General features: G+C 47.4%; 1 protein-coding gene across 1 annotated transcript in view; it reads right to left on the reverse strand.

The window, feature by feature from the left end:
• MGA (MAX dimerization protein MGA) overlaps positions 1–25,947 on the reverse strand; it is an 801,076-nt gene that overhangs the window by 470,505 nt on the left and 304,624 nt on the right. The window contains 2 exon segments of the mRNA XM_030215215.1: positions 3,648–4,297; positions 21,879–21,992. Coding sequence (XP_030071075.1) covers positions 3,648–4,297; positions 21,879–21,992 — 764 coding nt within the window.

Here is a 25,947-nt window from a genome sequence, read left to right on the forward strand (position 1 = left end):
GCATTACTATACCTTGGGCAGAGAACCTGGATGCTACGTCAAAAGTGTCGTAAGTGCCCCTGGCCAAGAACTTGTGACATGCCTTCTGCTGCTTGACCAACTGGCGAAACAGCTTGGCTTGTTCCGGAAGGAGTGCACTGACCAAGTTTGACAGCTGTCGAACCGAGTTCCGCAAGTACACGTTTGTGAAGAGCTGGTATGACTGCAAACGGGCAATAAGCATAGAGGTGAAAGAGAAGCTTGCAAGTGGAGAAAGCCTCCTCTCAGGTAGAGGGGAGGGCTCAGAAGAAATCCCATAGAACTCGTCAGAGTAAAAGTACCTGGGATCATCTTCTGATGCCCATAAGTGCTCCTCCTCGGTGTCAGATAGCACTTCCCTAAGGGATGTCCGAGACAGGGCCCGCCTTGATGCCGAGGACCTATGTCCTCGAGAGCTGCGTAAAAGAAATTGGCTCCCGTCTTGACTCTGGCGAACCTTCCTCCACAGATGTTGATGGGGTGCTGGCTTGGGTGGCTGTCAACACTGGTGCTGCAAGCGGCGCCAGCGTCAGTGACCGCACCGTGGGCTGAGGGCCAGGCGGGGCCACAGCAGGAGGTATTGTAGGCTCAAGCACCTGATACTGACGCACATTGCTGCATTAGGCCATCCAGAAGCACAGGAAGCAAGGCCCATAATTGGCAAAGACTGTAGCGTCAGCCGAGGTGCAGGCTGCAGAATCACTGGGTTCGGTGCAGGAGCAGGATCTCGGCTGCTTGGAGACAAACGTGTTGGCACCTCCTGGACAGAGGGGAAGCGGTCCTCCCGGCATCGACACTTCTCAGGTGCCAAATCCCTTGGTGCCCCAGAGCTCCCGGCACCATGCATCGAAGGAGATCAGTGTCGGTGCATCTTGGCCTTCACCCGATGTACATCACCCATGCTCCTCAGTGCCAACATCGAATTGTCCCATCGCCTCAGGGTCGGATCCGACAATGGGCGGTCCCGGAAGGCCTGCATAGCAGATGACCTCGAGACTGGTGGAGACCCCCTTGATGCCTCACTGCTCACAGTGTCACGAGGTCTTGAAGCAGTCATCCCTAAATGGGCTCCTGATGCCAGTGCGATGCACGACATTGATGCTGATGCCTCCAACTTCAATGCCGAGGGACCGGACTCCAAAAATCTTTGCGTGTTAAGCCTCTCGGAAAACCTGAGTCCTCGTTTTCATACGAAGGCAGAGGACAGATTTGGCCAGACTATGGTCGGGCCCAAGGCACTGAAGACACCAAGAATGGGCGTCTTTCACCGAGATGGTCCGGTAGCACCGAGTACAATGCTTGAAGTCACTGGGAGTCTTCGTTGACATGGAAAAATCGCACCGGCCAAATCAAAAGACGCAATCGTGCCTGAAAAAGAAGAATGAGGCACAAAGAGAACAGCCTGACTGGGCAGGCCTGATAGCGGCCCACGTCAAAAAATAAAGGAAACAAACGCGGGCGAAAATACTAAAGAAATAAAGGAAAAAAAAATATTTGGGGGGGGGGGAAACAAAAGAGCAAGAAGAGCGGGTAGAAGAAAACACTGAAGGCACTGAAAAATATCAAAAAATTCTCTGACGAGGCGTGTGAGAATCTACCACAGAAAGCAGCTGATCCTAATGCGGAAAAAACAAAACTGCGCATTCACACGACGGGCAGGAAGGCACTGGCGCACGCATGCTGGAGCGCAGCTCACGCTCCTGATAGCCTCTATTTTTTACTATAGCATTATTGCCACGCGATGCAGGTACGGCGTCTACCCACCTGTGAGAATAAGCAAGCCTGCTTGTCCTCAGAGAAATATTTTTTCACTCAAAGAACAGTTAAGCTCTGGAACAGTGGTTAGCATATCTGGAATTAAAAAAGGTTTGAACAAGTTCCTGGAGGAAATGTCCATAGTCTGCTATTGAAACAGACAAGGGGAAGCAACAATAGAACCTATCAGAGCTCCAAGAGCAGAAAGAGCATCACAGAGCCATCAACTGCAGCACAATCCAAGGATAAACCCCAACCCACAGCCTTCCATGGTAGGATTCCGGACTGGCTTAGTGAAACTCAAGGAAAGGAAATTTACAGGCAAGATTAAATTTCACCTTACTTACTGTCAATTAAACCAGTCCAAATCAGTGGGATATATACCTGAGCTCTATACATCCAGGCAGGAGGAAGACAAGGTTCTCTGCAAAACTGCCCTGCCAAAGAGGCTGCTGCCTCTGGCCTACTAAAATTGAGCTTGTAATCCTTCACAAAAAAAAATGGTAGGAAAACCAAACTGCCACCTGGCAAACGTCCTCCAGGGAGACTGATTTGGCCTCTGCTCATGAGCTCACCTGAACTCTTGTCGAATAAGCTTGCAGACCAGGTGGAACCACTTTATTTGCAACAGTGCAGGCACTCTCTATGGTGGCTTTCATCCAGCCTCCTCCCTTACGTTGCCCCTAGATTCGGACAAATGGCTAGTCTGACTTCTTGAACTCAGGTACACGAAGCCTCATCAATCATCAATAAGGAAGCTCCTACTTTTTAGAAAGATGAACCAACAGAGAATCCTCATCTTTTAGATGAGTCAAACCCTCACCCTACAGCCCCACAGACTCATCCTCTGGATCACTGATTGTAGTCTATGTGGCCACTGAGTCTTCTGTCAGGTCTGGATCAAAGTCCAAGACCAAATGGTGCAGCACCTCCCTAGTTCATCTTTGGAGCTTCCACAAAGAAAGGAAGGCCAGAGGCATAATGGCCATAAACTTGGGAGGAAAAACTATGGTAACTCTCCCCTTGGAGGCCTCAATCTGTAAAATCACACTTTCCCCGTTCCTCAATGAAAACTGGGGGGTTCTAACTATTGCTCTGTTGCTTAGAACCATGCTCCTGCTATGGAGCACTTGACCAAGGTGACAGTGTGCTCCAGTGAAGGTGCAGTCCCAGCCTTCCAGCCAGTACTAATACTTCAATGATGCAACCATCCTCCCTCCCTCCAGTTGGAAGTGCACCAGCCTCTCCACTGCGGTTGAGACAGATGGCTCCCACAGCCCCCACAATCTGCTACCATTCACCCTCTTATCACCATGCACAGACTTTTATCCTGGTCTCACAGATTTTTATCCTGATTGCCTTATCAACATGTCGCTACCTAGGGTAGAGGGGCAGATAGCAGATTAAAAGTCCTCAACACCGCCACAGGGGCAGGCTTAGTCAGGCTCCAAGGACCACTACTGAACCCTTCAACTTTCACCTAGCAGGGAAGCCCCTTTAGGTATTAGTGCCTTGTGACACTTCTGATCTGGCTGTACATCAGACACATCCTGGAGGCATAGAATACTGGATACCTAACTCAACTATACCACCTATTATACCAAGGATTGAACTTGGGCTGGAAGTTTTTTTCTGCTGCTAGGGGACCCCCCCCCCCCCTCAAAATATCTGGACTTATACAAAAGGATGGGAAGAAAGAAAAAAAATGTCTTCTTTCACACCCTTCACATAGAACCAAACCAATTAGACATCTGCAATCCTTCATTTAACCATTATATTCCTCTGCTGCCTCTATGCAAATTTGTAAATTACTGGAGCATGAACCCATTCAAAAGCCATATACGCAGTAAGATATAAGAACTAGAGTTTCTTACCTGGGCAGTAAGAAGCGTAGCCAGTGATATGTCAGCTCGTTCCTCTGTAATGTATGTGCGTGTTTTGCCATCCCACACAGCACAATCCTCTAGGTCCATCAGCTTTAACTGAGATTTGGAAAGACCAGGCGGACGGCCAAGCTGTGGATATTGCTGTGCTTGACGCAAACTGATCTGTTTGGGCAATGTGCTCTCTTCCAGAGCCGACATTTCAAGTTTTTCTATCTGACTGGACTGAAGGGTGGTACTTTGTGTTTTTGTGGTCTTTTCCACCGTGGGTTGATGAACAGATTTCTGTTTCACAGTTACAGGAGATGGCAGTATAAGTCTGTAGGAAGCTTTTGTCTTAGTGCGTCGCGCAAATACTTTGCCAGATGTCTTCCCTTTTTTCTGAGTAGAAGGCACTGAAAGGGGCTTCAAATTTAAAGAGGAAGACTGAGCTGGCACAGATTGCTTCTTTAAGACACTGTCAAGAGTTCGCACATAACTTGTGCTTTTGGTAGGAAGTCTATAGGTGACAGGGGAAAAAGAAGAACTCGGGGAGATTCCCATACAGGCTTCCATAAGCTTTCCCTCATTCTCTAGATACTCATCCAATTTGTCACTGTAGAAAGCGGAACGATTCTTTAGGGAGGTCTCCATGCTGTTACCTAGTATACAAATATAAAATCCAGTTACAAACAAATACTAGCAATGTCCTCTACAGTCTTTTATTTATCTATCAAACTTATATCCTGCCTATGCAGTCCATTTAAGTCTCACCACCACTGCTCCTCCAACTCGCTAATCACAGTAGTCTAAAACAAATTTTGGATTCCTGGAGAGGCTCATTTCAAGCTGACGTATCTTTCTGGCTTTTACAAGTGTTTTGACTGATATGACTTAACCAGCAATATGAAACATTTTACAAAATTAACCCCTTTTTAAAGTTGGTCAGTTATTTTTCTAGCTTTTATAGGAGGAGATATTTTCAAGAAATTATCTAACCCTCCACTATCCCAGTTGCAAAAATGTGATCTACAAGTCAATCTACTGTATAGCATAAAGGCCATGAAAAGGTGCAAACCATATTTCTAGTTTATTATTTTAATATAAGCTATTTTTGCTTTTCTTAAGCTGAAAGCAGACTTAAGAGTTGCAAATGTGCTTTTTTCTGGTAAATACCTTTCTACGGCTGTAGAAATTTGTGGTTTGACATTTTTGGCCTGTGCTAACTTGTGAAAAATTGCTGGTCAGAAGCTAAGAGCCAGAGACTCCTATGACTAAGGACACCTGCTGTTTCCAGATAAATAATCAGAGGGAGACGTAAGGGGTGTGGGTACAACTGGTTAAGCCAGTGGGTGGAGGGGGGGTATTATATGACAGATTTTAAACTGTCAAAAGCTGGAAAAGGCTGGAAACTGGATTTTTGCCATAAAAGGAACAGAATATTCTGGAAAGATGCATATTCATTAGGTAGGAAGGGTAATTATAATTAAGATAATGACGAAAGGAAGAAAACAGGAAACAGAACTGAGGATGGTGAGCCTCAATGTGCCTACACTAGGAGGTGGACATTGACAGCTCCCAGGGAAAACTCTGCTTTTATTTGCTACATATTATACTGTATTGGAAGTTTATTTGTTACTATTTCAATAATTACTGATTGGCTTCTTTGACAATCTGAATAAACATTTATTATGTCTAATAGTTATTTAGTAGCCACAGTTTTTCTTGCCTGGAGAGTGAAGATTTACTCTTCCAAAAGGTTACTTCTGTTGCAGAGGCAAGACAGAAGTGAACTCTACATGTCAGGATTCCCTTACCTCTCTACCAAATGGTAGATATCCCTCCCAAAATTCATCAGATAGGAACCTAATTATTTGATATTCCAGAAATACCTTAACTCCTCCGCTGTATAAGCAATTTATCACGGATGATCATAATTAATTTAAACCCCTAATTGTACAATTATTCCAATTTCTCAGTTCCATTTTAATTGTTGTTATACATGGATGACTATAAATTGTTACCTTTTTTTCTCTAGCACATATACTATCCCCTCATCTTTTTGTACTGGTAAGAAAGAAGGAAAGGAAGCAAGAAAGAAAGATCTGTTTTGTTGTCGTGATGTCTGTTTCCCCCAAAATTAATACAAAATCTCTCTCATGGCCTGCTCCTGCAGGGACATGACATGCACTAGTCTATCTTCCAAAAGACAGCATAAACAACTGTCTCTGGTCTTTCAAAACCAGCAAAATCAGGCCACCCCTTGGCCCTGTGTTTCAAAGTTACAGTTTCAGCAGAGTTCCAAGATAAACATGGCCTAGCTGAGTAGAGCTTGTGAAGCTTATACTTCTGAGGTAAGGCATAAGACAGAGGGGATTCTCTACTCTCCTCTGGGCATCCCTGAATGAGCTAAGGGATTTTATCCTACCTTGACTGCGCCCTCCCTGCTAATTCAACCCTTACACTACATAATTTGAATCTTTAAATGTTCTGATGTTACCTTCCACCAATTCTGTTTAAGAAACTTATTATTTAGCCTTTGTGAGGCCCTTTCATAAATAATGAAGTGTCTTTGTACAATTGAAGCTATGCCTATGTAATTATCATCCCAAGGGTTTGTTTATGCATTTCCCCATGCAAACTGATTTTATTCAGTATGCCACAGTATCAGAAGTTTGAAGTTAGTGTTAAAGCTAACACTATTACTGTTGCTTTCAAGTTGCTGAAGTGATGTGGTAGCCATGTCATTCTACTTAGCTGACTCACTGGCAGGAAATCACTGCACAGCAGGAGGTGGGATGGGCTCTGGATAGAGGGACAGAGACCTCTTGCTTGTACATTCCATATGCTGCTGGACCTGAACCAAATTAATGCTAAGTCAATTCTGATTATTTTATTCTAACTTCTAAACTTTTTGCCTAGAGGTTTAGATACCTGATATTTTCTTTAATTTAAGGCTTATTTAATTTATTGCTTATTGCTTAATTAATTTGTCCTGTGAACCCTCTTTCCTTTCCTGCCTAGCTCAGACAGAGGATAGGCTTTTAAAACTGCATTGTGGTTATAAAGCTGCATTTTACATTGATGAAACTGCTATAATTTATTGGGAATATTTACATCTATTTACAAAAGGAAAGTTATATTCCAGGGGAATTTGAAAGTTTAATCTTGAACTGAAAATTCCTTGATCAGACTCTACCATTCTGATCATAGAGAACTCTCATTGATACAGCACTTAGCTGACTCACTGGGACTTATAGTCCCACCCACCCCAGGGTTTTCCATACATATATTTATAGACAAGCCAAAACTCATTAACTTTACACCTCAGTCATACACAGGCAATCTTACAAACTGTTCACCCCAACATAGTACACCTGTTCATACCCATTTCAACCAATCAGGATGACTTATTCTCTGTAACAATTATGGTGCTTTAATTTCAAGGCCAATCATCTGGAGAATTAAAGCTTGTGCTGTCTTCAGCTATCTAGTTTAAAACAGGAGCTCAGTAAAGTAAAACAGGAATTGGATGCACTAAAAGCAGCTTCTAGGACTGCACAGAATCATACCAACTTCTCACCACTGCCTCAAAGAATAAAACCACCTAAGAATAGATGGTTCACAGTAGGCTCAGGCAGGTTTCGTTATGTGACACAAAAGCATCTGCCCTCACAAGTGTTGCCCCTACAGAATTCTTTTGCTCCATTACAGCACAGTGATGATCCTGAAAATAGAACTGAGGCAGAAGAGAAAGCAATAAAGTTGGAACAAAAGGATATGAAGGTACCCAAAGAGAAAAGACACCCCCAAATCACAAATGTTGAAGCACATACCAGGAAATGTAGATGGAAAGCGATGACCACAAATGCTCGCAGTCTAAGCAGCAAAGTTCATGACCATCAAGCCCTGACGCTGGAGGCAGACTTAAGACGTTGTTGCAATCACGGAGACGTGGCTCAATGGTTCCCATGAATGGGATGCAAACATACCAGGCTATAATCTATTTAGGAAGGATAGAGAGGGTCGAAAAGGTGGAGGAGTAGCTCTATATGTGAGAAATGATATCACAGCGACTGAAATGACAGGGGCCTTGGGAAAGGAAGAAGCGATATGGATCACCTTAAAAAGAGAAAATAGAACCTGTGTCCACATGAGTGTTGTCTACAGACCTCCGACAATTGGAAGAATTAGATAAAGACCTGATCGCAGACATTCAAAAGTTGGGAAACAAGAGAGAGATGCTGTTGCTGGGAGATTTCAATCTGCCGGATGTAGATTGGAAGGTTCCGTCTGCGGAATCGGAAAGAAGTAGAGAGATCGTGGATGCTTTTCAAAGTGCTCTGCTCAGACAAATGGTGACTGAACCCACAGAGGGAGCGACGCTGGATCTGGTGCTCACAAATGGGGATAGCGTGTCAAATGTCTGAGTGGGTTCCCACCTCGACAGCAGTGACCATCAAATGGTTTGGTTTGATATGACGGCTGAAGTGGAGGGCAGCCACTCAAAACTCAAAGACCTGGACTTCAAGCGTGCTGACTTTAGTAAAATGGGGGAATACCTAAGAAGGAGCTGATGGGCTGGGAGGACGTACGAGAAGTGGAAGGACAATGGTCCAGGCTGAAAGAAGCTATAAATAGGGCCACAAACCTTTATGTAAGGAAAGTAAATAAAAGCAAGAGAAAAAGGAAACCGATATGGTTCTCCAAGCAAGTGGCTGAGAACATAAAGGCTAAAGAGTTGGCATTCCAGAAATACAGAAAAACTCAAGAAGAAGAACACAGGGAGGAATACCGGATGAAACTGAAAGAAGCCAAGAGAGAGATATGTCTGGCGAAAGCGCAAGCAGAAGAACAAATGGCTAGAAATGTAAGGAGGGGTGACAAAAATTTCCTCAGGTATATTAGTGAAAGGAGAATGACTAAAAGAGAATTGTGAGACTAAAAGATACTGCGAACCGCTATCTGGATAAAGATGAAGAAAAAGCAAATTTGCTAAATAGATACTTTTGTTCTTTTTTCACAGAAGAAAATCCTGGAGAAGGACCGCGATTGACTGGCAAAAGTACAAATGAGAATGGAGTGGATATAGCACCGTTCACGGAAGAGAGTGTGTATGAACAACTTGAAAATCTAAAGGTGGACAAAGCCATGGGACCGGATGGGATCCACCCCAGGATATTGAGGGAGCTCAGAGAGGTTCTGGCGGGTCCTCTTAAAGATTTAATAAATCCTTGCAGACGGGAGAGGTTCCGAGGGATTGGAGAATGGCGGATGTGGTCCCTCTTCACAAAAGTGGTGATAGGGAAGAAGCTGCAAACTACAGGCCGGTAAGCCTCACTTTGGTTATTGGAAAAGTAATGGAAGCGATGCTGAAGGAAAGGACAGTGAATTTCCTGGAAGCCAATAAGTTGCAAGATCTGAGACAACATGGTACAGGTAGATCTCTTACATCTTCTTCAGTGAAGACTGAAGCAAAGATTTCATTCAGTCTCTTTGCAGTGATCATCAAACAATTTGGTTTGATACAAAAATTAAAATGGAGGGCAGCCACACAGAACTTAAAAGTCCTGGATTTCAAACATGCTGAATTTAGCAAAATAGAGGAATAGAAAACAAAGAGCTAATGGGATGGGCGGACATACAGGAAGTGAAAGACACTGGTCCAGGCTGAAAGAAGCTATAAAAATGGCTACAGAACTCTAAAGGAAAATAAAAGCAAGAGAAAAAGGAAACCAATATGGCTCTCCAAACAAGCGGCTGAGAAAATAAAGGCAAAAACATTGGCATTCATGAAATACAGAAAAGCTCAAGAACAGGAATACAGAAAAGAATGCCAGATGAAGCCGAAGGAGTGAAGAGAGATAAACAACTGGTGAAAACACAAATGGAAGAACAAATGGCTAGAAATGTAAGGAGCAGGTGAGCAGGTGACAAGACTATTTTCAAGTTTATCAGTGAAAGGAGAAAGGCAAAAAATAGAATTGTAAGATTGAAAGATGCTGTTAACCACTATGTGGAGAGTGATGAGGAAAAAGCAAATGTATTAAAACAAATATTTGTGTACTGTGTTCACAGAAGAAAGTGCTTATGGTCTTTAAAAAAAAAACTGAAGACAGACAAAGCCATGGAACTGGACAGGATCCATCCCAGGGTATTAAGGGAGTTCAGCGAGGTTCTGATGATCCTCTTAAAAAGATTTGTTTCATAAATCTTTGGAGACGGGAGAGGTTCCATGGGACTGGAGAAGACTGGATGTGGTCCCTCTTCACGTAAGAGGTAAGTCTCACTTCTGTCATCAGAAAAGTAATGGAAGCACCGCTGAAGGAAAGGATAGTGAATTTCTTAGAATCCAATGGGTTACAAGATCCAAGCCAACATTGTTTTACAAAAAAATAAATTATGCTAAACAAATATGTTTGAATTATCTGACTGAGTGAACAAAGAACTGGATCAAGAACATGCACTAGATTAGGGCTTGACAAATACCAGGCGCAAGTTCACCATTGCGCCTAAAAAAAATCTGACCTGGTGCCTTGGTTTTTGCACCCTGGCCTGCTTCCACAAGAGCAAGGCCTGGCAGAGGAAGGCCCCGATGCTGGCCAGAGCAGCGTGTCTTGAAGGAAGCTGCTGCCGGCAATCAAAATATGTTTTGAGAGGAAGAGTGGCCTAATGGTTAGTGCAGTGGGCATTGATCCTGGCAACCTAGGTTCGATTCCCACTGCAGCTCCTTGTGACACTGGGCAAGTCACTTAACCCTCCGTTGCCCCAGGTATTAAAACTTAGATTGTGAGTCCTCAAGGGACCTAGAAAGCACCTGCATATAATGTGCACAGTGCTGCGTACATCTAGTAGCGCTATAGAAATAATCAATATTAGTAGTAAAGGAGGGATGAGGGAGAAACTGGGGGGAGGGGGAGAAAAGTGAGATATGCTAGACCCTGGGATGGCGGTAGGGGGCTGGAGGAAGATGGAGATGTACTGGACACTGAGGTGGGGGCTGGACAAACATGGATAGGTGATGGAGCCAACAAGAAGGAGCACAGAAGGGGGGGAGGAAGTGAGAGAGAGGGAGTGATCGATCAGACTGGGAGATGGAAAAGTCACACTGGATCAGGGGTTAGAACAGAGGAGGCGAGATACTAGACGCACAGATGAAAAGAGGGTGTTATACCAAACCACAAGGGGAGGAAGGAGAGGGAGAGAATACGGGACCCGGAGTGTGGGAGGAAGGGAAGAGGGGAGGGACAGGACACAAACAACAGATGCTGGGCACAGAGTAAGAAAATGGACAGGGAGGGGGTCACGTGATGCCATGACCGAGAGAGGACGAAGGGACTGAGCTCTCCCAGCCTTCCCGCTCCGTTCTTAAACTTTATTTTTTTTAGACAATAAGACATCACTTTGTGAAGAGGAATCATTACTTACACGAGGCATTTTGGCAATCTGACAATTCATGGCGGCAAAATCTTTGCGTAAAGGCTCGGAGTATACACAAGGTACAAAAGACAAGATGGCAGAGTCGGCTAGTCCCACCACCGCAGAGCTCAGTTCGGCCTGGGTTGCAGAGGTTGCGGCTAACGTGACAACAGCAATGGAACCTCTGAACAAACGGTTGCAGCCTATAAACACTAAACTGGAATGACTTCGGGAATATTTGGATTCTATTAACTGAGACTTGGCACAACAGCAGCAGCACACTAGCGAACTGAAGGACTGTGTGAAGCACTTGGAGGTGCAATCGATTGCAGACTAAGATTTCGAGTTATGAGGACAAATTAGAGGATCTTGAAAAGCGGTCCAGGAGAAATAACCTTTGTTTAGTGGGCATCCCGGAATCTGTGGCTGAGAAAGAATTAATCGGGGTTCTAGAGGCTTGGCTCTGACGGGACCTACAACTGCTGTATATTATGGATACTACTATTACTACTACTTATCATTTCTATAGTGCTAGTTATGAACTATGAAATATGAACCATGGTTAAGACCTGTAAAAGCAGACCTTGAGTGTCTCTTTTAGTTGACCTCTGTACTGAATCAGAGCTCATGGTCTGCTAGCACCTAAGTAAACAATATAAATTTAGTTGTCCACTCTAGAACAGAGTCAAAAGGGCCAAAAGCCATAAATCGTGAGGCTCAGGGACTTATGATCTGATAAGACATTCCTATGTGCAAATGGGCCTGGGAAAGGTGCAATTATGGATGAACAGAAGATTGTGAGATTTAGTGATGAGTCGTATGAGATTCCTTCTGAACCTTACCCTCCAGCTGAAAGGAGACTATCTCCTGAGAGTCTGTCCTTTACATATTTTGTCTGGGAAATGGCTATGGCTATTCCATTCCCTATGGAGGTTAAGGATGAGCCCAAGGCTCAAAGTCCTGGACTATTCTTCTCCACCTAAGAAGGCTGTGATGGCTCCTCTATATTAGGTACTGAAGGAAGTCCTTATGCGGAACTGGTCATTCCCTCTGTCTGGCCCCATGATCCCAAAGACAGCTGATTCCTCGTATCGGATCCACGGTGAACCTGAATTGATGAGGTCTCAGTTACCCCACAATGGTCACTGTCTTGATCTCATCTTTTCCTCCAACTGTTCACCCTCTAGTTTCCTTGCCTCTGATCTTCCCTCCTCTGATCACCATCTTATAACTTTCACACTTAAATCTCCTCCCTCCCAGTCCCGTCCTATCTTATCTAATTTATCTAGGAATCTTCAAAATATTGACCCTTCATCTCTATCCTCCCATGTTTCAAACCTCCTCTCTACTGTGGCACCATCCACGTCTGTCAACAAGGCTGTTTCTTCCTACAACAATACTCTATCCTCTGCCTTAGACACTCTTGCACCTTTGATGACCCGCCCTGTAAGGCGTACAAAACCCCAACCTTGGCTGACTTCTAATATCCGCTACCTACGTTCCTGTACCCACTCCGCCGAACGCCTCTGGCGGAAATCTCGGGCCCTTGCTGATTTCTTACACTTTAAATTCATGCTGACCTCCTTCCAATCTGCTGTTTTACGTGCCAAACAGGATTATTATATCCAACTGACCAACTCTCTTGGCTCTAATCCTCGACTTCTCTTCCACAAGGTGCCCCCACCCCCAATTGCCCCTTCATTATCTCCTCAGACCCTTGCTGAATTCTTTCACAACAAGGTTCAAAAGATAAACCTTGCTTTCTCTACCTCACCACCTCTCCCTCCACTAGTCCGTTCCCCTCTCTCTCCTTCCCCTCATTCCCTTTCCTCCTTTCCCGAAGTTACTATTGAGGAAACTACACTTCTCCTTTCTTCCTCAAAATGTACCACCTGTTCCTCTGATCCCATTCCCACCCACCTTCTTAATGCCATCTCTCCTGCTCTTATTCCTTTTATCTGTCACATTCTCAACCTCTCACTTTCCACTGCGACTGTCCCTGCTGCCTTTAAACATGCTGTGGTCACACCTCTCCTTAAGAAGCCTTCACTTGACCCTACTTGTCCCTCTAATTACCGACCCATCTCACTCCTTCCTTTTCTCTCCAAATTACTTGAGCGTGCTGTTCACCGCCGCTGCCTTGATTTTCTCTCCTCACATGCTATTCTTGACCCACTACAATCTGGTTTTCGCCCTCTCCACTCAACCAAAACTGCGCTTACTAAAGTCTCCAATGACCTATTACTTGCTAAATCCAGAGGTCAATATTCCATCCTCATTCTTCTTGATCTTTCCGCTGCTTTTGACACTGTCGATCACAGCATACTTCTCGATACCCTGTCCTCACTTGGATTCCAGGGCTCTGTCCTTTCCTGGTTCTCTTCCTACCTCTCCCTCCGCACCTTTAGTGTTCACTCTGGTGGATCCTCTTCTACTTCTATCCCTCTGCCTGTCGGTGTACCTCAGGGTTCTGTTCTTGGTCCCCTCCTCTTTTCTATCTACACTTCTTCCCTTGGTTCATTAATCTCATCCCATGGCTTTTCCTACCATCTCTATGCTGATGACTCCCAAATCTACCTTTCTACCCCTGATATCTCACCTTGCATCCAAACCAAAGTTTCAGCGTGCTTGTCTGACATTGCTGTCTGGATGTCTCAACGCCACCTGAAATTAAATATGACCAAAACCGAGCTTCTCATTTTCCCCCCCAAACCCACCTCCCCGCTCCCCCCGTTTTCTATTTGTTGATGGCTCTCTCATTCTCCCTGTCTCCTCAGCTCGAAACCTTGGGGTCATCTTTGACTCTTCTCTCTCCTTCTCTGCTCATATCCAGCAGACTGCCAAGACCTGTCGTTTCTTTCTTTACAACATCCGTAAAATCCGCCCCTTTCTTTCAGAGCACTCTACCAAAATCCTCATCCACACCCTTGTCACCTCTCGTTTAGACTACTGCAATCTGCTTCTTGCTGGCCTCCCACTTAGCCACCTCTCCCCCCTCCAGTCGGTTCAAAACTCTGCTGCCCGTCTCATCTTCCGCCAGGGTCGCTTTACTCATACTACCCCTCTCCTCAAGACCCTTCACTGGCTCCCTATCCGTTTTTGCATCCTGTTCAAACTTCTTCTACTAACCTATAAATGTATTCACTCTGCTGCTCCCCAGTATCTCTCCACACTCGTCCGTCCCTACACCCCTTCCCGTGCACTCCGCTCCATGGATAAATCCTTCTTATCTGTTCCCTTCTCCACTACTGCCAACTCCAGACTTCGCGCCTTCTGTCTCGCTGCACCCTACGCCTGGAATAAACTTCCTGAGCCCCTACGTCTTGCCCCATCCTTGGCCACCTTTAAATCTAGACTGAAAGCCCACCTCTTTAACATTGCTTTTGACTCGTAACCACTTGTAACCACTCGCCTCCACCTACCCTCCTCTCTTCCTTCTCGTTCACATTAATTTGATTACTTTATTTATTTTTTGTCTATTAGATTGTAAGCTCTTTGAGCAGGGACTGTCTTTCTTCTATGTTTGTGCAGCGCTGCGTACGCCTTGTAGCGCTATAGAAATGCTAAATAGTAGTAATAGTAGTAGTAATTCCATGGTGGTGGACTCAGCCCTGAAAAGAGCAAAGAGTACTAGGGATTATGCCTCGGCGCCCCCTGACAGAGAAGCTAGGACTTTGGATTCTTTTGGGAGGAAGACGTATCAGGCCGCTATGCTTGCAGTCTACCAGGTCTTCACGAGCGTTCACTTGCGGAACTCTGTGAGGCAGCTGTCTAGCTTGATCGATGCCTTCCCTCTGGAGCAGGCTGAGCCTTTTCACCAGGTGGTCAGGCAGCAGAAGGCGTGTCGTAAATTCCTGGCCAGGGGCGCTTACGATACTTTTGATGTGGAATCCAGAATCGCTGCTCAAGGTATAGTGATGCACAGACTCTCATGGCTGCGTGTCTCTGACCTAGATCATTCGGTCTAGCAGTGGATGGCGGATGTACCTTGCCAAGAGGACAAGCTTTTTGGTGAGAAAGTAGAGGATCTTGTTGATCAGACCAAGAAATAAGGTAAAATTATGTATCATACCTGATAATTTTCTTTCCATTAATCATAGCTGATCAATCCATAGACTGGTGGGTTGTGTCCATCTACCAGCAGGTGGAGATAGAGAGCAATCCTTTTGCCTCCCTATATGTGGTCATGTGCTGCCGGAAACTCCTCAGTATGTCGATATCAAAGTTCCATCCGCAGGACTCAGCACTTAGAGAATTACACCCACAAAGGGACACTCTGCCCAGCTCACCACCGCCGAAACGGGGGAGGGGAATTAACCCAGCTCATCCCCAGGGAATCCGTCCAGCTCATCCCCGCGGAGCGGGGGAGGGACACCACACCCGCCGATGCGGGGGGGATCTGGCTTATCCTGCAACCGCAACCGCGGGAGGAGCTGACTGACCCTAACACCGCCGAAGCGGGAGGGGTACAAAGCTGACCTACAGCCGCACGAAGCGGGAGGGAGCGCCGGCAGAATTTAGGTCTCAATCCAGCCCCGTAAAACGGAGGGGAGAGGAATGCAGCAGCTCACTGTAACACAAAATCGTCTCAACTCCTGAAGAATCCAATTGAAAAAACTTGAATACGAAGTCCTCCTGAACAGGAACTGAAGACTAAACTTGAACCTGAAATGCAACCAGAATAAAAACAGTACACATATCTGGGAGGGGCTATGGATTGATCAGCTATGATTAATGGAAAGAAAATTATCAGGTATGATACATAATTTTACCTTCCATATCATCATGCTGATCGATACCATAGACTGGTGGGATGTACCAAAGCAGTACTCACCCAGGGCGGGACATAGAAATCCCTGACCGCAACACTGAAGCTCCAAATCGGGCCTCCGCCCGAGCAGCCACAGTCAAGCGGTAATGCCTGGAGAAGGTATGAGTCGATGCCCAAGTTGCCGCCTTGCAAATCTCTTCCAAGGAGACGGACCCGGCCTCTGCCATCGAGGCCGCCTGAGCTCTAGTGGAGTGAGCCTTCAGCCGGATAGGCAGCACCTTCCCCGCGGCCACATAAGCCGCTGCAATGGCTTCCTTGACCCATCTTGCCACTGTAGGTTTAGCAGCCTGCAGACCCTTAAGAGGACCTGCAAACAGGACAAACAGATGATCCGACTTCCGGAAATCATTGGTCACTTCCAAGTATCTGATGATGACTCGTCTCACATCTAGATATTTGAGAGCAGAGTACTCCTCGGGGTAGTCCTCCCTACGAAAGGATGGGAGACAGAGCTGCTGATTCACATGGAAGTGAGAAACAATCTTGGGCAGGAAGGAAGGCACTGTGCGAATAGTCACTCCTGCCTCAGTGAACTGCAGAAAGGGCTCTCGACATGATAGCGCCTGGAGCTCGGAAACTCCTCTGGCTGAAGTGATAGCCACCAAAAAGACTGCTTTCAACGTCAGGTCTTTCAGAGATGCCCTCGACAAGGGTTCAAAAGGCGGCTTCTGCAAGGCTCTTAGCACCAGATTGAGATTCCATGCAGGTACCACTGAGTGCAGAGGAGGGCGCAGGTGATTAACTCCCTTGAGAAAGCGCACCACATCTGGCTGCGAAGCCAGGGAAGCACCCTTCAGGCGGCCCCTGAAGCAAGCCAGAGCCGCTACCTGGACTTTAAGGGAACTGAGCGACAGGCCTTTCGCCAGACCTTCTTGCAGGAACGCCAACACTGAAGAAATTGGAGCAGTGAAGGGAGAAAGGGAGCCTGCCTCACACCACGATGCAAAGGTACGCCAAACCCTGGCGTAAGCAGTAGAAGTAGAGCGCTTCCTCGCTCTCAGCATAGTGGCGATGACCTTGTCTGAGAAGCCTTTCTTCCTCAGACGCTGCCGCTCAATAGCCAGGCCGTAAGACCAAAGGGGGAGGGATCCTCCATCACCACGGGACCCTGATGCAACAGGCTCTGCTCCGCTGGCAGTCGCAGAGGTCCGTCCACTGAGAGCCTGATCAAGTCCGCATACCAGGGATGTCTGGGCCAGTCCGGACCCACCAGGATTACCCGGCCCGGATGCTTTGCCACCCGGTCTAGCACCCTGCCCAACATGGGCCAGGGTGGGAACACATAGAGAAGCTCCTGTGTCGGCCACTGTTGGAGAAGAGCATCTACTCCCAGAGATCGAGGGTCCCGTCCTCTGCTGAAAAAGCGCGGCACTTGGCAATTGGCCGATGACGCCATCAGATCTAGGCTCGGCTGGCCCCAGCGCTTCGTGATGTCCAAGAACGCGTGAGCCGATAGCTGCCACTCTCCGGGATCCAAGGTATGGCGACTGAGAGTCCGCCTTGACATTCATGACTCCAGCAATGTGGGCCGCCGACAGCTGTTCTAGGTTTGCTTCCGCCCACTGGCATAGATTCATGGCCTCCTTGGCTAGAGGGGCGCTCTTGGTACCTCCCTGGCGATTGACATAGGCCACAGCCGTGGCATTGTCCAACAGGACCCTTACTGGCCTCAACGCCAGTACTGGGAGAAACTCCAAAAGCGCCAACGGAATGGCTCTGAGTTCCAGGAGGTTGATAGACCACTTTGCCTCTGCAGGAGACCAGAGCCCCTGCGCTGTCCTTCCCAAGCAATGGGCTCCCCAGCCCGTCAAAGAGGCGTCCGTCGTGACAACAACCCACTCCGGGGTCAAAAGAGGCATCCCTGCGGACAACTTGTCTGTCCTCAGCCACCAGCTCAGCGCTTTGCGCACCGCTAGGTTCAAGGGAAGGCGCACAGCGTAATCCTCCGACACTGGAGTCCAGCGCTGCAGCAGAGAGAGTTGTAGTGGTCTCATATGAGCCCTGGCCCAGGGCTCTACTTCCATCGTGGCCGTCATAGAGCCCAACAGCTGCACATGGTCCCAAGCCCGAAGAGGAGAGGCTACTAGGAACTGGTCCACCTGAGCCTGAAGCTTGACAATTCGATTGTCCGGCAGGAACACTCTGCCCACTTGGGTGTCGAAACGAACTCCCAGATATTCCAGGGACTGAGTCGGGTGCAGCTGGCTTTTCTCCCAGTTGATGATCCACCCCAGGGAGCTCAGAAGAGCAATCACCCGGTCTACAGCTCTGCTGTACTCTGCATAAGAGGGGGCTCGGATCAACCAGTCATCCAGATAAGGATGGACTTGTACTCCTTCCTTTCGTAGGAAGGCCGCGATGACCACCATTACTTTGAGGAAGGTCCGCGGAGCAGTAGCCAACCCGAACGGGAGGGCTCTGAACTGGAAGTGTCGGCCCAGGACTGCAAAACGCAGAAAGCGTTGATGAGGAGGCCAGATGGGAATATGCAGGTAAGCTTCCTTGATGTCCAAGGATGCCAGGAACTCCCCTGCCTTCACTGCCGCTATAACAGAGCGGAGAGTCTCCATTCGGAAGTGCCGAACTTTCAAGGCCCGATTGACCCCTTTGAGGTCGAGGATAGGCCGTACAGAACCTCCTTTCTTTGGTACCACAAAGTAAATGGAGTAACGTCCCTTGCCAAGCTGATCATCTGGCACCGGAACGACCACACCCAGGCGGATCAGATTGTCCAAAGTCTGCTGCACTGCCACAGCTTTGACCGGAGACTTGCAGGGAGAGAGTGTACAAACCCGTCTCTTAAGGGTCGGCAGAACTCTAGCTTGTAGCCGTCTCTGATGACTTCCAGCACCCAAGCGTCTAAAGTTACCCTGGTCCACTCGCCCAGAAACAAGGACAGGCGTCCTCCAATCTGCACTGGGCCATGGACCAGGGCCCCGTTATTGGGTACGAGACCCTGGGGGAGAACCGGAAGAAGCACCTCCGGGACGGCGGTCTCTGCGAAAGGAATGCTGCTTGGGGGAGAAGTTCCTCTTGAAGGAAGAGGGGGCAGAGGAGCCCGACTTGCCCGGGCGATACCAACGGGCTTACTGAAACCGTCCTTTGGAGGAACCGGGGCGAGCACCACTGGCCCGAGCCCTGACCTCTGGTAACCTCTTGCCCTTAGACGTGCCGAGATCGGTCACAATTTTGTCCAGCTCGACCCCAAAAAGCAGCTTGCCTTTAAAAGGCAACTTAGCCAGGCGAGACTTAGAGGCGCGGTCCACAGACCAATGCTTCAGCCAAAGCCACCGCCGCGCAGAGACTGTCTGAGCCATACCTTTAGCTGAGGCTCTCAAGACATCATACAGCAAAGTCTGCCAAATTAGCCAAGCCCGATTCCAGGGCCGGCCAATCAGCTCTCAAGGAAGGATCCGAGGGGGAAGCCCACTGCACCATCGTCAGGCACGCCCTGGCCACATAGGAGCCGCAAACTGAGGCCTGCAAACTTAAAGCAGCCACCTTGAAGGACGACTTTAAGGCCGCCTCCAATCTTCTGTCTTGGGCGTCCTTTAGAGCCGTGCCACCTTCCACCGGCAACGCCGTTTTCTTAGTCACCGCAGTGATTAAAGAATCCACGGCAGGCCAAAGAAAGGCCTCCCGTTCACCTTCAGGCAGAGGATAGAGGCGGGACATAGCCCTAGCCACTTTGAGGCTCGCTTCTGGGACATCCCATTGAGCCGAAATCAAGGTGCGCATGGCCTCATGCACGTGGAAGGTTCTAGGCAGGCGCTTCGTCCCCAGCATAATGGCAGAGCCAACAGAGGCTGAGGGAGAGACGTCCTCCGGAGAGGAAATCTTCAAAATGCTCATGGCCTGCACTAACAGGTTGGGCAAATCCTCTGAGCGAAAGATCCGCGCTGCAGAGGGGTCATCCGCTCCATCCGAGCGGGAATCCATCTCCTCCAAGGAATCCCCAAAGGACCGTTGGGAGAACTCAGATACGCTGCCCTCATCTACATCAGAGAAGACAGAGTCCTCTAGGGCCTGGAAATCCACCCGAAGGCATTTGCTTCCGGAGGCCTCAACCCCATTATCAGACAGGGGGGCAGGGGCAGCATTTTGCATAAGAAAAGCCTGATGCAGCAGCAAAATGAACTCAGGGGAGAATCCCCCCGAACTGTGCACTTCTGCAGCTTGGGCCATGGCCCTAGCCGCACCCTCAACCGGCGCTCGCAAGAGCGGGGAAGAAACGTGCTGCGCATCCAAAATGGTGTCCGGCGCGAAACTCCGAGAAGGAGCCGTGTGGGAAGAACGGCACTTACCTTTGGCCACTTTCTTACCGTCGCCCGAATCAAGGGCGACCATAGTATTAACGTCTCCCAGCTCGAGGGCGGCCCAAGAAGAAGCCGTTCGAGCAGAGTGGCTAGCCAACATGGAGTGGGCGAGCAGCGGGGGATGGGCGCTTATGGCGGGAAAAACCGCCACACCGGAGGAAGAACCGGGACACTGACCGGACTCCAAACTGATGCTTAACAAAGGCGATTCAGGTTTTGAAATCCACGCATCCCCGCTAGACGCACCCACGCGGTCCGGGGAGCGAATCCTCGTGCCCTCGCCCTCCGACGCCATAAGCCACGTGGAGACCGAACGGGGAACCCCCTGCCCGCTATAAAAAGGTAAAATTACCTGCTTCTCGCTCCGAGCTGTAACAAACTGGTGTCCCAGTGAGCAGCTGCAATAAACGTTGAAATAAACGCCCTTAAGGACGTCAAAATTTTATTTTATTTTTTTTTAGCGGAGCCAGCGGGAGGGGGGAGAAAAGGAGGGACCTGGCACCACCAGGTTTGCACTTGCTCAAGAAGAGCCCTCAACCCCAGGTACTCAACAAAACCTAAAAATTAGGCTTGGAGACCTAGCCAGAGCTGCTGCTGTGTGTGACCACCACCTGCTGAGATAGAGAACATACTGAGGAGTTTCCGGCAGCACATGACCACATATAGGGAGGCAAAAGGATTGCTCTCTATCTCCACCTGCGGGTAGATAGACACAACCCACCAGTCTATGGATTGATCAGCATGATATGGAATGATGCCATGGATTCTCTCTCCTGCCGGGCGCCTTCTGCTATAGCCTCCTCATCTAGGAGGTATTTTTTTTTTGGGGGGGGGGGGGGGGAGAGGAGTGCTCCCTACTCGGCAGCCTACCCAGGCTCAGTCCCAGCGCACTCGTTCTCGTCAACAGCATGTGCCTAAGGCCCCTGCTGCTCCCCAGTAAAAGCAAGGGACGGGCTTTTGACTGGCTCCAGTTAAGCATAGCCTCAGTAAAAGTGTCCGTGGCAGACGACTTGCCGGTTGGAGGGAGGTTAATATTTTTTCACCAAAGGTGGCCTCTTGTTACCTCCAACCGGTGGGTTCTTCAAATAGCCACCAGGGACTCTTAAAGAAACCCATGAAGGTCTACAGGAAATGGGGGGGCTGTGCTTTACTGGGGGTTTCAGAGGATCTTCAGAAGTGGGCCTGTGCTTTACGGGGTGGGGGGGGATGCTCTGCTGTGGGAACAACTTCTGGAGGGAGGGATGGGGTTGTGCTCTTAGTGGGAGAGGGAACTCTGGTATTTAGAGGGGGGAGGGGAGCACTGTGGGTTAGTCAGCTGCTACCCAGTAGTTATGCAGGTGCTAGCTAACATTCAGCATCGGCACTCACATAGATAAGCAGCCAAAGATAGGCACCTTGTATGCGGTCGTATCTGGTTGCTTAGTTATGCAGGCACAGACACTGACTATCACTAGTACCCATATATCTCCCCTGTCTGCTCTCCAAGATCACCCATGTAGTGGCTGCTTTTGGCTTAAGCAGTTAGAACCAATATTTGGCAACACTACCCACAAGTGCCACAGAATATTGGCAGCAGGCCCGCTCAGCATGGTTTAAGTGGACAGAAGCCTCTCCTGCCTACTTAAACCACATTTACTTAATTTCACAGCCACTGATCTTTGAAATTAATTTTTTTACCTTCACTTCTAGATCCAGAAGCCAACGAGTTTGTAGTAAATTTCTCTCGCCATCCTTTGATCTTGGTGAAGTCATTGGTCTTTCCTGTCCTGGAAACAAATGGAAATCCAGCATCTGGAAAAGAGAAAACAGCTCAAACAAAGCAAATGAAAATTCACCTCTCTCAACACAGAAACCTCATTATTTTCAAAAAACTTCATATGTAAGTCTACCATCATTACCAAAACCCTCATCCACACCCTTGTCACCTCTCGTTTAGACTACTGCAATCTGCTTCTTGCTGGCCTCCCACTTAGTCACCTCTCCCCCCTCCAGTCGGTTCAAAACTCTGCTGCCCGTCTCGTCTTCCGCCAGGGTCGCTTTACTCATACTACCCCTTCTTCTCAAGACCCTTCACTGGCTCCCTATCCGTTTTCGCATCCTGTTCAAACTTCTACTAACCTATAAATGTATTCACTCTGCTGCTCCCCAGTATCTCTCCACACTCGTCCTTCCCTACACCCCTTCCCGTGCACTCCGCTCCATGGATAAATCCTTCTTATCTGTTCCCTTCTCCACTACTGCCAACTCCAGACTTCGCGCCTTCTGTCTCGCTGCACCCTACGCCTGGAATAAACTTCCTGAGCCCCTACGTCTTGCCCCATCCTTGGCCACCTTTAAATCTAGACTGAAAGCCCACCTCTTTAACATTGCTTTTGACTCGTAACCACTTGTAACCATTCGCCTCCACCTACCCTCCTCTCTTCCTTCCCGTTCACATTAATTGATTTGATTTGCTTACTTTATTTATTTTTTTGTCTATTAGATTGTAAGCTCTTTGAGCAGGGACTGTCTTTCTTCTATGTTTTTGCAGCGCTGCGTACGCCTTGTAGCGCTATAGAAATGCTAAATAGTAGTAGTAGTAGTATTAGGCAATAAAACTTAATAATACATTGTCTGAAATGTCTAATCATCACATTTAGCATTGCACTGAATATGTAGCATGCTCACATCAAACCACTACAACAAAATACACTACTGGGCTGCAGTGCCGTAGCGAGGGCTAATGGCACCCGGGGCGGGTCACCGCTGTGCACCCTCCCCCCCCCCCCCCCAGGTGCAGCACGGTGTGACCCCCCTTCTGCGGCGCCCCCCCCCCCCCCAAACCACATTCTTACCTGCGGGAGGGCCGATCCGCCCCGACTGCACGTCACTCGGAGCTGCGTCGGCCCCGCTGGTTCCCTACTCTCTCTGCCCCGGAACAGGAAGTAAAGTGTTCCGGGGCAGAGGGAGCAGGGAACCAGCGGGGCCGGCACTCCTCGAGCGCGTGCACCCGGGGCAGACCGCCCCTCCCGTCCCCCCCCCCCCTTCCTACGCCACTGCTGAGCTGGTCACAGAAGTTAATACCCAAAAGTAATTTTAAAAAAAATCACTAAATTGGAACTGCAAAATACAGGTTAAAATTCATTTCCAGATATAATCAGTACTCTTCCATCAAAAAACAGCTGTTATAAAACCAACCAATGCTACAATATCATAGCAGCCATCCTGAAGGTTTGAAAAATAGTTGTATTCACAAAAGAATTTGTGCAGAAAAAAAAAAAAAAAAGGATTTTAAGAATCAACCCCAACTTTAGGCACGACAACTTATGCCATTTCTGTGGCTGGTTTAAATAGGTGCGCCTAAATGCTGCAGTTGCTTATGCAAATAGAAGTATGCAATAAAATAATGGGAACACCCATGCCCCCTCCCATAGGAGTATCTTCTTGTTATGTGCAAGAACACTTAGGGGCTCATTTTCAAAGCAAGTTCCATAGGCTGCTATGTAACTTTATAAGTCTGAAGTGCTTTGAAACTAGGCCTTCTAGGCACCCAGTTGTAGAATAGGACCTAAGTGCATTTACATGCATACCTGCTGTTTTTGTGCCATTTTGGCACTCAAGTACCATTACCTCCCATTTCCGCCCATCTCAATTTACTCCTTTCCTGCAGTGGTGGAATTCACAACTTTTGGACCCCAAAATACGGCTCTTAGGTGTCCCTATTATACAAAAGTACTATATAACCCCAAGACACAATTAACATGAAAGGTTACAATTTGCTCTTTTCCATTTGGGTGCCCAAAAGCGAGTTCTGCCACCTCCAGTGCTGCAGGAAGTAAGTGAATCGAACCAGACTTTTAGATACCACCATTTGGGTGCCCAAATTGAGAAGAGTAAATTGCAGTTCCTGAATGAGTTTGTTTAATTGAAACTTGATATACCACCTTTGCTTTGCACACCGCCTTTCACCTTCAACAATCTAAAATCAAAGTTGACATTGGTAATAGCTGGAAAGGAATTCGATTTAGATAGGAAAAAACACATTCAATAAAAAGACATATTCCTGTAAGATAAACAATAAACTTAAATCAGTGCACTTTGTGCTGCATGACAGGTGCAAGGTCCCAAACAAATGTTGTTTTCTCTTTTCCTTTCCTCCCCTTCCTTTAAGTAGGGGATATGTTTTCAATCGGTCAAAAGAAAGCTCTGACCTAATAATAGGAGGTAGATTGTTCCAGAAGCTAGTGGTGCCTCCAAGAATATTTATGAAGCATAATGTAGTTAATTATAACTTTTCATTTTAATTATATTGGTAGACGTAACTTGGGGTTCTGTAGTACCCTTCTATAGTAGGGGCACCTAACAGCAGTGTGGGCACCTAAAAGTGCAGACAGTGAGTGAATTAAGCTGGATTAATTATTTTGGCTGGGGTATGCCATGGATGGAGAATAGGCACAGGCAAGTTCCATGAAAACCGCAATAGAAAATACAAAAGGACCAGTGCGTGACCCGACCAAGCCATCGACTCAATAGAGACAATCTGCACTCGCGCCACTAGCCTCTTGCCTGTCAGTCACATATCAATACGAAAGTATGAATCATGAACCCTGGAATAGAATGTATAGTCTCTATCATTAGGGTGACAGAATCTCCAGACATCTACCAGACCCCACTGTGACAAAACAGTATGCAGCTGCTTCCTGTCAGCCCTACCATAGCCAACCGCCTTAGCAGTGTTATCCCATGTCACATTCAAGGTCATATTAAAATTTCCCCCAACTAATAACTGACCCTCAGCTTTTTCATGGAGAATTTTGCCAAGTGACCCAAAAAAAGGCCTTGCTCCACATTTGGAGCATATAAATTTAGCAAGGTATGGAGCTGTCGATCAATCTCCACTTTAAGAAGTAAATAACTCCCTCCCTTCCTTATCCCGAACTACCTCACGTATCGTGGGAGAAAGGGACTTAGCTAATAAAATACACACCCCATTGGTCTTTGATTTCAATCTACTGGAAGCAAAAAATATCTTAGAATATCATTTATGACAAAAGAGAGACTCATGTTTTGGTAATAAATGTGTTTCCTGAATAAAACCTATATCTATCTGCAGTCTCTCCGCCTCTTTAAATAAGAGCTGTCTCTTGTTTGGAACGTTCAGGCCCTTAACATTAAAGGACAAACATTTCAACATTTCAAGCATAGCAGCAAAGTCATTTTTTTCCACATCATCAGAGAACACAACCCAAATACCTAAGACTACCCTTGCCCTCATTACAACACCTCCATTTGCTCATTTTACCACACATACCCCCCTACTCACATCATACAATTCCTCTACCCCTACCCCACCTGCCACCCATCACCCTCTTCCCCAAACTCACCCCCCACCCCCATCTGATCCATTATCAACAAGCCCCCTATGGTAGGCCTAAGAAAGAAAAGACACCATCCCTGACCTCCTCCCTCAGATCAAACTCCACATGTGATATGTCACATAGTAAATAACTCATGTACAGCATGTCCAGTCCTCATGAAAAAAAAAGGAGGGGAGGGAAACTTCTAGATGCCAGTAGTTCCTCATGGCACAACTAATCACAGCCATCATAATACGAAGAACATCACTCTAATGTGACCTCATCTGCTTCCTCCAAGGCAATCAAGCTGGCTGTGTAGTTTTGAGCAAAAAAAAAAAGAGGGGGGGAGGAAGGCAAAAAAAAAACGTTCACGTTGTCAACAGTTCCACAGGCCACATGTCGGAACGCTC

This window comes from Microcaecilia unicolor, chromosome 9, assembly GCF_901765095.1.
Source record: "Microcaecilia unicolor chromosome 9, aMicUni1.1, whole genome shotgun sequence".
Lineage (NCBI taxonomy): Eukaryota > Metazoa > Chordata > Amphibia > Gymnophiona > Siphonopidae > Microcaecilia > Microcaecilia unicolor.